General features: G+C 44.7%; 1 protein-coding gene across 3 annotated transcripts in view; it reads right to left on the bottom strand.

Moving 5' to 3' along the window:
* CHD5 (chromodomain helicase DNA binding protein 5) overlaps positions 1–14,019 on the bottom strand; it is a 169,817-nt gene that overhangs the window by 141,432 nt on the left and 14,366 nt on the right. For all 3 annotated transcript variants that reach the window (XM_083162995.1, XM_083162994.1, XM_083162996.1), the window contains exon 2: positions 3,294–3,424. In XM_083162995.1, coding sequence (XP_083019121.1) covers positions 3,294–3,424 — 131 coding nt within the window. The remainder of the gene's footprint in view (positions 1–3,293; positions 3,425–14,019) is intronic.

Below are 14,019 nucleotides of genomic sequence, written 5' to 3'. Positions count from 1 at the left end.
ACATAGGCCCACTAACTGATACTAGTGGAAAAAGTGTTACTGAGGACAAGGGAAAAGCAAAACTGTTAAATGAGTTCTTCTCATCAGTATTTACTAAGGGAGAGCAGACTGTGGAACGAACATTTACCACAAACGGGACAAATAAGCCAGATCTCATTGTGGATTTCACGCCGAAGGAAATAATACTGAGGCTAAGCAAACTCAAAACAAATAAATCACCAGGGCCAGATGGGATTCATCCGAGGGTATTAATGGAATTAAGGGATGAACTAGCTACCCCCCTACCTTATATCTTTAGCAAGTCACTATCGTCAGGTATAGTACCAAAAGATTGGAGAATAGCAGAGGTAGTGCCAATATTCAAAAAAGGAAAAAAGGAAGATCCCGCTAATTACAGACCCGTTAGTTTAACATCAATTGTGGGTAAACTATTTGAAGGATTTTTAAGGGATGGTATCCAGGAATATTTAGATCATCACCGTCTACTCAGTACTAACCAACATGGGTTCGTGAAAAATCGTTCATGCCAAACTAATCTACTAGGGTTCTATGAAGAGGTTAGCAAAAACCTCGATAATGGAAATGCTGTAGATGTGATTTTCCTAGATTTCGCTAAAGCATTTGATACTGTCCCACACAAGAGATTGATTAATAAAATGGAGAACCTAGGATTGGGTGAAAATATCTGCAGATGGGTAGGGAATTGGCTATGTAATAGAGAACAAAGAGTGGTTGTGAATGGTGCCGTATCAGATATGATACCGGTACTAAGTGGAGTGCCCCAGGGTTCGGTTTTGGGGCCCATTTTGTTTAACATTTTTATTAACGATATTGGGATAGGGTTACTCAGCAATGTATCCATCTTTGCGGACGATACAAAACTTAGCAAAGTCATCAAATCATCAGAAGATGTCACCATGCTTCAAAATGATCTTGCAATTCTAGATGAGTGGGCAAAAAATTGGAAGATGAGGTTCAATGTAGATAAATGTAAGGTTATGCACCTTGGGAGACACAACCAGTGTGCAAGTTACAACCTTAGCGGAGAGGAACTGGGTAATTCCATACTTGAAAAGGATCTAGGAGTCCAAATAGACAGCAAACTGGGATGTAGTGCCCATTGTAATGTAGCTACAAAAAAGGCCAACAAAATTCTGGCATGTATTAAGAGGTGAATGGAAACTAGGGACTCAAGGGTAATTATGCCACTATATAAAGCATTGGTGAGACCTCACCTCGAGTACGGAGTACAGTTCTGGGCCCCACACTATAAAAAGGACATCATAGAATTAGAAAAAGTCCAAAGGCGAGCAACAAAGCTTATTAGGGGAATGGAGAATTTAAGCTACGGGGAGAGATTAAGCAATTTGGGACTATTTACATTAGAAAAGAGACGTTTAAGGGGGGACATGCTCAACATGTACAAGTATATCAAGGGCCAATATAAGGAACTGTCACACACCCTCTTTTCTACTAGAAAGGAATCTAGGACACGAGGGCATGAGTATAGATTAGAAGAAAAAAGATTTCATTCAGCTAGTAGAAAGAATTTCTTTACGGTCAGAACAGTCAAACTCTGGAACTCTCTTCCCAGAGAGGTGGTAACGGCTGGCTCATTAAATGCGTTCAATGCAAAGTTGGACAAACATTTACTGTAGAAAAACATCCATGGGTACAAATAAGAAATGTAATTTGTCTGTAAAATACCAGAACCTACCAAATCAGCAATGGATATCTATACCAGGTTGAACTAGATGGATGCAAGTCTTTTTTCAGCCTTACCTACTATGTAACTATGTAACAAAGGATCAGCGACCACCGTCCCATACTTGGATCTGCAGGGACATGTGACAATTTCAGGTAGCTATGGCATAAGCATATTTTTACACACAAACGCAGTGTATGCGATCGTAGCTGCGTATGCGTTAGTGTACAGCCCCGAATCAGGCCCAGAGTATAACTATGCGTTGCAGAGTGTACGGCATCCTGATGCTGCTTTCCAATGAGGTTCCCAAGCACTGAGCACCCATACAGGCAACATGCGATCGCTGGCCCTCAATACCGGCATCCAGGGAACTTTTAATGAATGCAGCAATTAGCGTTAATGTATCCAAATTAATGAATTAATCCAAGTGTTATGCAAAGCTGATCAATATGAAAATGCATTATGTATAATTCAGAAATGTTCCTTGCAATGTCATTCTTTACCAACAGGAAGGGGGAAATCAATGGATGTGAAAAAAAAACTTGCGTTGACCATTATCATGTCGACCGTTTGACCTGTTGACCTGTTGCACCTTAAGCACCGTTGACCTGTTACATGCTGCAATATAGGGTCCACAAATTCACTAAAGGGTCTATTTACTATAGGATCGCATATGTAATGCAAACTGGGCGGAATCTACCACCCAGGATCACATTGCAATATGTGATCCTTTCAGCCAATTGTATGAGGCTCCGATATAGTCCGTCCCTGTTATCTGCTTCGCCGGGTGTCGGGCGGGGCTGCACATGCGCGGTTAGCACTGACCTGTGCTGACCGCATTGCCCCGCCAGAGTGTGGTCTGTAGTTCAGGCTGAAATGGGCTACCCCATCTCAGAATGGCGGTAGCCCCGGGACCTAATGTGATGCTGCCCGATGTTGATACATCAGGCAGCATCGCATCCCCCATAGACACTTATGGGGAATGCAGCTGCAGTTGGGGCAGGAGGAATCGAAGCAGTATCCTGCTGCGGTCCCTCCTACATACATTATGGGGGATACTTAATATTTGAAGCAAACCCCCGAAAATGGGTGTTTTCAGGAAATTAACCTCAAATATTATATGATAAATGGGTCCCTAAATGATCTGCAAACCACATAAATTGGACAGAATAACACTCCTCTGGCCCCGCAGGATAATCAGGCGCTTGGTAGATGCAGAACATGCACCGAAAGTAACTGCATAAATTAATGCGGGAAGGTCAGAGCTAACAGATGTGGACCCAGCACACAGTCTACACCAGACATATCCAACCTGCGGCCCTCCAGCTGTTGTGAAACTACACATCCCAGCATGTCTTGCCATAGTTTTAGCATTCTCTAATAGCAAAATGATGACAAGGCATTCTGGGATGTGTAGTTTCACAACAGCTGGAGGGCCGCAGGTTGGATATGCCTGGTCTACACTCGGCTGAGGGCCAGATCTCAAGCATATATATATATGACGGACATCAAGTATTATTCATGGCTACAAACCTGCAACCAACACATCAATGCTGAAATTCCACAGACACAATAAGGTGACTCTTACCTCATTTTTCCTCCTCTTTGTCTTGGTCGCCTTGTTCTCTTTCGATTTTTTGGATTTCTTCTTCTTCTGTGTAATGAGTTGTTCTTCAGAGAAGAATTCATCTAATGCTTCCATCGTCCGGTCTTCTTCCTCTAAACAAATAGAAGCGGTCAGAATATCAGTGCATCTGTCCTGTACTGTAACCCTGCGTTACAGCCACTTATTGGAATTGCAGCTGTGGGTAGAGTAGGTTGGTGCCGGTGTATTTTAATGATTCTCTCCACCCCCACCCCCCCACCTCCACTCTTTCCTCTTTGAATTATAACATAAATGACTTCACACATGCTATAGTCCAAATAAAGGTCAATGCCATCAGACAGTCACATAATGCAGAAGGAAGGGTAGACGCTGCCTTGTTATATTCTGTATGCCAGTGCTCACCTCTTATCATTATGAGATTTTATGCTACAGTCAGAGCAATATCACATCAGGAACAAACAGGTTAGGAACAGTCCTACATCTACTATTCATAGCACCTGTCACCTACACAGAGGGGGCTATTCTGATTTAATTGTTCCCCCACACGTTCGCATCTGCGCATGTGCAGACACTTGGTGCGAGCGGGCACAGTGAACTGCATGTTAGCTGTCCCGCTTGCGCCTAGCAGTGCAGGGGGTGGCGGCATGGGGCACAGCCCATGGGAACGGCACAGCCCATGAAAACGCTGGGACTCCCATGGTAATGGCCTGGTGACGCTGTGCAGGGGGCAGGCAGCTGACGCCAGCATACAGCATACAGGGCGCTCGGAGATCTGAGACACCACAGAGGTGTCTCAGATCTGCGAGCGCTGGAGACATCATTTGATGGTCGCCAACCATCAAATGAATCCCCCCGCACCCACGGCTGCGAATTGATGATTACGCAAATCATCCATTCGCAGATGTGCGGGGGATCGTAGCGTGCGAGAGGGGGGGGCATCGTCTGGGGGACTCGTAAGGCCTTGCGAGTCAACCTGAATAAAGTCCATAGTGGGGACAGACGTCTGCAAGCCGAACCCCAATAATTAGAATGCAATTGATAAATTCACTAAATACTATAACCATTATCGAAGCATGTGGTATAACCAAGGGGGCAGTCATATAGTGGGTACACACCATGCGATTTTGCTTGCGATTCGATAGGGATCGAATCGAATGGTATGCAAAATGCATTCGATTTGACTATATAGTACAGATTTGTATTATATATTCTTGCCTGACAAGACTATTTTTCTATTCAATTTACACTACACGGGAGAGCGCATTGGGATCGAATCTGCATCGGATGTAGAAAAACCATTCTATGCCCATTCAATTTTCTATTCGATTTAGCTTCAGCATGAAGCATAGAAGAAATCATGCATATATTAAAAAATAAAAATTATCAGCCTGATTTAGCATTGTTAGCAAACCTATCAAAAAAGTTTTTGGCGCCCCTCCCATTAATTATATTTTTCATACCTATATGCTCATTGCCAAAGGGTTACTGCTCGTTGCCAGGATATTCTTGCTTGTTGCCAGGGGGTGACATGCTCTTTGCCAGCAATAACATATAATTGTTGCCAGGGGGTTATTGATCAGAGCGAACTAGCGCTCCCATAATTCACACTTCCAGGTTGAGCTGTATGCGCTGCTTTCCACTGACAGACGCTAGAGGTGTAGAAGGACATCAAGCATCTGTCTAGTAGAAGGTGGCGCCCATTTTTGGAAGGCCATTTTTGACGTCTGCATCGCATCTTCAGAGACCTGTCAACCTTGCGGTGCCAGCTACCCCACCACACCTTGCGATGGCCATTTATACGCCACGGGAAGTATCAGAAGTAAAGAAAAATCAAATGTGGTAGTTCCGGCACAATTTGACTCTAGTTTTTCATAGAGCGGTGGTTCTCAAACCAGATAGATCACATTTTTCTAGTTCAACCGGCAGGTGCAAAGGTGCATTCATTACTGACACATTTTTAACCCTTTACAGTCCTTTTTAAATGTTTAAATAATTTTATTTTTTTATTCAAAAAATGGTCTACATTGAATGTTGAACAATGTTAATGTTCTTATTTTAAAGTGGCTCACCCTTGGATCTGCTACTAGCACTAGGGCTGTTGAGTCTGACAAGACGTTGGACCTTAAAGGGTTTAAAAAAAAACTACAGGTGGAGCTAATTATTTCACTTGTGATTCTGTGAGGAGACATAGAAAACATGCACTGTGTGGGGTCCTGAGGACTGAGTTTGACAACCTGTGCAGTAGAGAAATCACTGTGGCTGTTATCAGCCTTAATTAAAGCTTACTGTTTTCATGCCAGTGGGGTAAATGCAATTGCGTGCAAGAAGTCAGAGGTCCGCGACTTCGTCCAAGATACATATGACCATTAACTCTTAAAAGTCTAGTTAAAATAAGTTTGTCTTCATACACAAAATGCATTATTGGCTATTTATCAATAACTGTTCTGCTTCACACTGGATCATCGATGGCAATCTATAGCCTTTAGATTGCAAGCGCACTCTCTCATCATGTACTTCTCTTACTATATATATTGCAGTTTGGATCCCAATGAGCACACATCTCCCACAGGCACATGGAATTGAATCCTGTACTATTGGAAATAATACATTGGGATAAGAGAAGAATTTTGCCCTAATAGGTTCAAGCATATCTATATACTGTGAATGTCAATGACATCGGAATAGATAAAGCAACTTATCATTTTAATATTATAAGAAGGCTCCTATCACACCAATCATCTTGTGAGGTGTCGTTTTTTGGACCCCAACCACGGTCCTTATTCAATTCTCGGTATTTATGCTTGTGGACCCAGAAGGGCCTAATACACCCTGTATATTTATTTTTAAGATCATGAACCCCTGAAGAAGTCTCTAACGAGACGAAACGCGTTGGGTATTGGTCACTTGTACTGAAAATAAAAAGAGAAAAAACTTCTCACAAAAAGAACTATTACAACTGTATTGTTATTATTTTAAAAATATTTATTTTTTCATATATTGGAATGTTTAAGGGACATCATTAAGTAAGGGCGCTGAGGACACTATTGTTGGTGTAGTGAGGTGTTGTCTATCCCAACTAGTAGGGGATAGAGTGTCAGCAGCGACCGCCTAGGAGTACATTTTAAATAGCGCAATCTTTGGGGATTTTGTTGTTATATATATATATATATATATATATATACCCCACATTTTGATTTTATGGCACTAAAATGATCTACCGGGACACAGACTAGACTGAATACAAAGCCGTATTACCCTAGCAGCTACACAGGAGTGTACACCTCACCATCCAGGACTGATGACGACAAGACCTTCTGTATTCATCCGCATTCATTGGCAGGTATTGAATGCTCCTAGTTCGCATTTTTAATGACAAGTATGCTGTTTTTTCTGCGAGAAGTGAACTTATCTCGCTTAATATGGTCCTCGCTCTATTCAACTCCACGGGTTCGCCATAAATATCTAGCGAAGGTCACTGTGTTCGCTATGCGAAAGAGATCTCTCCGGCTGCACGCACGCTCAATTACGCTCACCCAATTACACAAACTTCGCTCAGAGGGGGGCGGCAAGCTGGTCATGCATTGAATAAGGCGATGACAACAAATGACAAGAAGAAGAAAAATGACGAGCGCTATGGCGAGATCACGGCGAGACCACAACAGCGAACAGTGAGCCGGATTCGCCAAAGCATTGAATACATGCCATTGTCATCGCAACACCACACGCTCTTATTATCATATGCATGTATGTATATATGTAGGCTAGATAGATAGACAGACAGGCAGGCAGACAGATAGACAGACAGGCAGGCAGACAGACAGATAATGCATGTTTGGATTAGTGAATGTAATTTATACAACTAGACTCCAAGTCATAATACATGTATGGGTCATTGGATCGTCCAAATTAAGGTCGACATGCATTGGGTCAACCGCTGAAGGTCGACATGAAAAGACATGGCTAAGGTCGACAGGGTCAAAAGATCAACACAATCATTAGGTCAACAATGCGAAGGTCGACAGTTAAAGGGTTGACATGAGTTTTTAATTTAATTTTTTTGGCCCTAGTAGATTGTAGGGCATGAATACTGCCTTCAGCACATGCCGGCTCAAAATAAAAGTGAAAAACTCATGCTGAACTTTTTCATGTGTCAACCTAAGCCCTGTCAACCTTCAGTGGTTGACCCAATGCATGTCTACCTTAATAGTGTCAACCTAATAACCGTATAACCATAATACTGGGTGCAATTCTCAACATAACATAGGCCACTTGTAGTAACTTAGTGTTAGGCCATGTGTGGTTACCTAGTATTAGGCCACTTGTAGTAACTTAGTGTTAGGCCATGTGTGGTTACCTAGTATTAGGCCACTTGTGGTAACTTAGTGTTAGGCCATGTGTGGTTACCTAGTATTAGGCCATGTGTGGTAACTTAGTGTCAGGCCATGTGTGGTTACCTAGTATTAGGCCATGTGTGGTAACTTAGGCCCTTATTCTGATCGGTGCGGATATATCCGCATGCGTTCGGGCCGCCGATGTTTTGTGTCTGCGCATGTGCAGAGGCGTCTCTGCGCATGTGCGAGCGGGGCGTACGGCCAAATCCCGCATGATATGTGAACACTCCGAACAGGGGGTGGAGAGGGGCGTGAAGGGCTATTTGGGCTCATTACCATATGCATACGCCCCGCGTTTCATGGGCGTTCCCATGCAAACGCTGTGCGTACGTATGGTAATGCGGCCGTGATGCACGTGTAGGGGGCGGACATATGACATCGCCGGATGTCAGCTGCCCGCCCAGACCCCTGCTTTTGCACGGAAAAATGTCCGTGTGGTCTGAGGTTGCGGGTGCTGGTGGAGCACACGGTCCTGCATTCGATGGTCTGCGACCATCGAATGATGGGGGAGGTTCCCTTAGATGGAGGAGGCGTATTCCTTGAAAAATACACGTGCGGTCCGTTCGGACAGCTTCTTACCGCGTACGGACGGAGTTGGCGATCCGTATGGAAGGCGGGGTTTCGCACGAACGGTCCTGGCCGCATAATCGGCTCCGGCCGCACCGATCAGAATAAGGGCCTTAGTGTTAGGCCATGTGTGGTTACCTAGTATTAGGCCACTTGTGGTAACTTAGTATTAGGCCATGTGTGGTTACCTAGTATTAGGCCACTTGTAGTAACTTAGTGTTAGGCCATGTGTGGTTACCTAGTATTAGGCCACTTGTAGTAACTTAGTGTTAGGCCATGTGTGGTTACCTAGTATTAGGCCATGTGTGGTAACTTAGTGTTAGGCCATGTGTGGTTACCTAGTATTAGGCCATGTGTGGTAACTTAGTGTTAGGCCATGTGTGGTTACCTATTATTAGGCCATGTGTGGTTACCTAGTATTAGGCCACTTGTAGTAACTTAGTGTTAGGCCATGTGTGGTTACCTAGTATTAGGCCACTTGTAGTAACTTAGTGTTAGGCCATGTGTGGTTACCTAGTATTATGCCATGTGTGGTAACTTAGTGTTAGGCCATGTGTGGTAACTTAGTGTTAGGCCATGTGTGGTTACCTAGTATTAGGCCACTTGTAGTAACTTAGGGCGAAATGTAATAGGGTGCGTTTTTTTAGACTAAAAAAAAATCGCACCAAATCGCACCTTTAAAAATCGAGTTTTTTGCCGCGAATTCGCATATGTAATGAGATGCGAATTAGCGGCAAAAAATGCGATTTGCCGCGATTTGCCGCGATTTTTAGTCATGAAAATGTGCGCATTTTCAGTCATGAAAATGTGCGCATTTTCATAAATGCGATTTTGTGCTAAAAAAAAAAAGTAAAAAAAAAAATGGCGTGGGGTCCCCCCTCCTAAGCATAACCAGCCCCGGGCTCATTGAGCCGGACCTGGTTCCAAAAATACGGGGGGACAAAAAGCATAGGGGTCCCCCGTATTTCTGAAACCAGCCCCGGACTCTTGGACCGGTCCTGGTTCCAAAAATACGGGGGACAAAAAATCTGGGGGTCCCCCGTATTTTGAAACCAGCACCGGGCTCCAACAGCCCGCGGTGTCATGCCACAGCCGGGGGACACTTTTTATACAAGGTCCCCCGGCCAAAACATGAGCACCGTGGCTGGTCAGCCTTGGACGGGGTACCTGGAGGAGTGGGGACCCCCCCAATAAAGGGGTCCCCCCCCCCCAGGCTTCACCCGTCCAGGGCTGAAGCCCGGGGCTGTCACCGGCGTCCGTGGCCAGTGGACGCCGGCCTGATAGGGTTAAATCCATCATACATATCATTACATTGCTTTTTACCGGCGAACTACAAGTGCCAGCAGACCTCCCCCGCATGCTGGGACTTGGAGAACCACAAGTCCCAGCATGCAGGGCATTAATGGGCCCGCTGGGACTTGTAATCCACCTGTAAAAAGAATGTTTATAAAAAACACACACACAGAGAAGTACAAGTTTATTACACACACACACCTCAATTTTACACCAGCGTTACTTACCATTCCTGGATCCAGCGCTGGTCTGGCTGCTTTACAGCCGGCTCCCCCCGCACTGACAGGCAGCGGGGAGAACCGCTTTTTCCGTTGCCTGTCACCGGCTTTCTCCGTAGCTTCTGTAGCTCTGTCCCAGTGCTACAGAGGCTGAGAGCGTGATTGGCTGAGCTACAGTATGCGTCTCCATGGAGACGCATAGCTCAGCCAATCAGGACTGAGCTATGCGTCTCCATGGAGACGCATACTGTAGCTCAGCCAATCACGCTCTCAGCCTCTGTAGCACTGGGACAGAGCTACAGAAGCTACGGAGAAAGCCGGTGACAGGCAACGGAGAAAGCGGTTCTCCCCGCTGCCTGTCAGTGCGGGGGGAGCCGGCTGTAAAGCAGCCAGACCAGCGCTGGATCCAGGAATGGTAAGTAACGCTGGTGTAAAATTGAGGTGTGTGTGTGTAATAAACTTGTACTTCTCTGTGTGTGTGTTTTTTATAAACATTCTTTTTACAGGTGGACTACAAGTCCCAGCGGGCCCATTAATGCCCTGCATGCTGGGACTTGTGGTTCTCCAAGTCCCAGCATGCGGGGGAGGTCTGCTGGCACTTGTAGTTCGCCGGTAAAAAGCAATGTAATGATATGTATGATGGATTTAACCCTATCAGGCCGGCGTCCACTGGCCACGGACGCCGGTGACAGCCCCGGGCTTCAGCCCTGGACGGGTGAAGCCTGGGGGGGGGGACCCCTTTATTGGGGGGGTCCCCACTCCTCCAGGTACCCCGTCCAAGGCTGACCAGCCACGGTGCTCATGTTTTGGCCGGGGGACCTTGTATAAAAAGTGTCCCCCGGCTGTGGCATGACACCGCGGGCTGTTGGAGCCCGGTGCTGGTTTCAAAATACGGGGGACCCCCAGATTTTTTGTCCCCCGTATTTTTGGAACCAGGACCGGTCCAAGAGTCCGGGGCTGGTTTCAGAAATTTGGGGGACCCCTATGCTTTTTGTCCCCCCGTATTTTTGGAACCAGGTCCGGCTCAATGAGCCCGGGGCTGGTTATGCTTAGGAGGGGGGACCCCACGCCGTTTTTTTTTTTATAAAAACACTTTTACACATTTTTATTAACAGAACCATGCACAGATCTCAATGATCTGTGCATGGTTCTGTCAAATTCGCCTGTCAGAACCTGGTCTATTTTTTTTGCGATTTTTGGTAACATTGACCAAAAATCGCACCCTATTACATTTGCGAGTTGTATACTTTATAATGGGAAAACATCTGGATGCGAATTGAAATGTGACTAAAAATCGCACTTCTAAAAGTTTTTTACCGCGATTTTCAACCTATTAAATGTGCGATTTTCGGAAAATGTGCGATTTCGGCCGTTTTTGACCAAAAATCGCACATGTCTAAAAAATCGCACTCTATTACATTTCGCCCTTAGTGTTAGGCCATGTGTGGTTACCTAGTATTAGGCCATGTGTGGTAACTTAGTGTTAGGCCATGTGTGGTTACCTAGTATTAGGCCATGTGTGGTAACTTAGTGTTAGGCCATGTGTGGTTACCTATTATTAGGCCATGTGTGGTAACTTAGTGTTAGGCCATGTGTGGTTACCTAGTATTAGGCCATGTGTGGTAACTTAGTGTTAGGCCATGTATGGTTACCTAGTATTAGGCCATGTGTGGTAACTTAGTGTTAGGCCATGTGTGGTTACCTAGAATTAGACCATGTGTGGTTAACTAGCATTAGGCCATATGTGGTTACCTAGTACTAGGCCATGTGTGGTAACTCAGTATTAGGCCATGTGTGGTATATTAGGCCATGTGTGGTTACCTAGTACTAGGCCATGCGTGGTTACCTAATATTAGGCCATGTGTGCTTACCTAGTATTAGGCCATGTGTGGTTACCTAGTATTAGGCCATGTGTGGTTACCTAGCATTAAGAAATGTGTGGTTACCTAGTATTAGGCCATGTGTGGTTAACTAGTATTAGGCCATGTGTGGTTAACTAGCATTAGGCCATGTGTGGTTAACTAGCATTAGGCCATTTGTGGTTACCTAGCATTAGGCCATGTGTGGTTACCTAGTACTAGGCCATGTGTGGTAACTTAGTATTAGGCCATGTGTGGTTACCTAGTACTAGGCCATGCGTGGTTATCTAATATTAGGCCATGTGTGCTTACCTAGCATTAGGCCATGTGTGGTAACTTAGTATTAGGCCATGTGTGGTTACCTAGTACTAGGCCATGCGCGGTTACCTAGTATGAGGCCATGCGTGGTTACCTAATATTAGGCCATGTGTGCTTACATAGTATTAGGCCATGTGTGGTAACTTAAAGTTAGGCCATGTGTGCTAACTTAGCATTAGGCCATGTGTGGTTACCTAGTATTAGGCCATGTGTGGTAACCTAGCATTAGGCCATGTGTGGTTATCTAGCATTAGGCCATGTGTGGTTATCTAGCAATACGCCATGTGTGGTTACCTAGCATTATGCCACATGTGGTTACCTAGCATTAGGCCATGTGTGGTTACCTAACATTGGGCCATGTGTGGTTACTTAGTACTATAATCCATGCGTGGTTACCTAGTATTAGGCCATGTGTGGTTACTTAGTATTAGGCCATGTGTGGTTATCTAGTATTAGGCCATGTGTGGTTACCTAGTATGAGGCCATGTGTGGTTTCCTAGTATGAGGCCATGTGTGGTTACCTAGCATTACGCCATGTGTGGTTCCCTAGCATTGGACCATGTGTGGTTACCTAGCATAAGGTCATGTGTGGTTACCTAGCATTAGGCCATGTGTGGTTACCTAGTATATACGCCATGTGTGGTTTCCTAGCATTAGGCCATGTGTGGTTATCTAACATTAGGCCATGTGTGGTTACCTAGCATTAGACCATGTGTGTTTACCTAGCATTAGGCCATGTGTGGTAACCTAGCATTAGGCCATGTGTGGTTACCTAGCATTAGACAATGTGTGGTTACCTAGCATTAGGCCATGTGTGGTTACCTAGCATTAGGCCATGTGTGGTTAACTAGTATTTGGTCATATGTGGTTAACTAGCATTAGGCCATGTGTGGGGACCTAGCATTAGGCCATGTGTGGTTACCTAGCATTAGGCCATGTGTGGTTACCTAACATTGGGACATGTGTGGTTACCTAGTATTAGGCCATGAGTGGTTACTTAGTATTGGGCCATGTGTGGTTACCTAGAATTGGACCATGTGAGCCCAATGCTTGAGCCTCACAATGAATGATAAATCAGTGACATCACTGAGGCAGTATCTCATTAGCTGATTGGCTGCATTCATTTTGATTGATGCAGCCAACAATATGGCCGCCTCCAGTGTTTAGGTGTCAGAAATCCTTTATTGCAACGTATAACAATCTCTCGCTTTAAAGATTTATTTGAACAGTTATTGACTCTCTTGACGTTATGAACATGACTCTTTCCAAAAACAGGAAAATAAGTGACATGCACGGGAGATGGAAAATCACTCAATATCTACATGGAAATGGCTGCGGCAGTCCTTGCATGGGCTCAAGGTTACGAGTCGAGATTACAAATGCTGCATGTGGCGTAACACTGCAGCTGTAGGAATGCAAAGCACAAATGTCATTATAAAATATTCAATTGTATTTGTCAGTTTCGACCTATGTACAGTACATGCATTCAGATGCATTTGCATGTGCGTTTAATCTATTTTTTAAAAACATGCACCTGTGACAAACAAAAAGCTATCTTGTTTCATTTGTAAATGTCTTTAAACCACATTTTAATGCATTTACAATACGCTCACATTGAGATAAATGTGCGTTTTTATCTCCATTGACTGGGTCTATAATAAACTTTTTGTCCAATATTTAAAAAAATATTATTGCCATTGTGCTAGTTCTCTATAAGGCTCTGTCAGTGGCAGCAGCTGTGTGAGTCTGAATGACGCAACACTTGAACTGCTTCCTTGGGCACCATTTAGTGGCTACTGGTGTGCAAAACACTTGAATTCCACCCAAAGTGCTAAGGAAGAGTATAACGCTTTTATTATGTAGTGTTGCAGACAGCATCTCACCACTTGAGATTACTGCGGAGGATCCAGACCAGGTTATGGGAGCAGTAGCAGAATCCCAGGTATGTAATCAGTAGCACCTGGGATTTCCTGATATAAGGATTTCCAGAGCAGAGTCGGCCGTCTCTTGATGGTGGATTAGCCATCCAAGCAATAGGCCGGGCATGGGCTATTGTAGGGAC

This window comes from Crinia signifera, chromosome 19, assembly GCF_055691185.1.
Source record: "Crinia signifera chromosome 19, ASM5569118v1, whole genome shotgun sequence".
Classification (NCBI taxonomy): Eukaryota; Metazoa; Chordata; class Amphibia; order Anura; family Myobatrachidae; genus Crinia; species Crinia signifera.
This window is presented reverse-complemented; position numbering and strand designations above follow the sequence as displayed.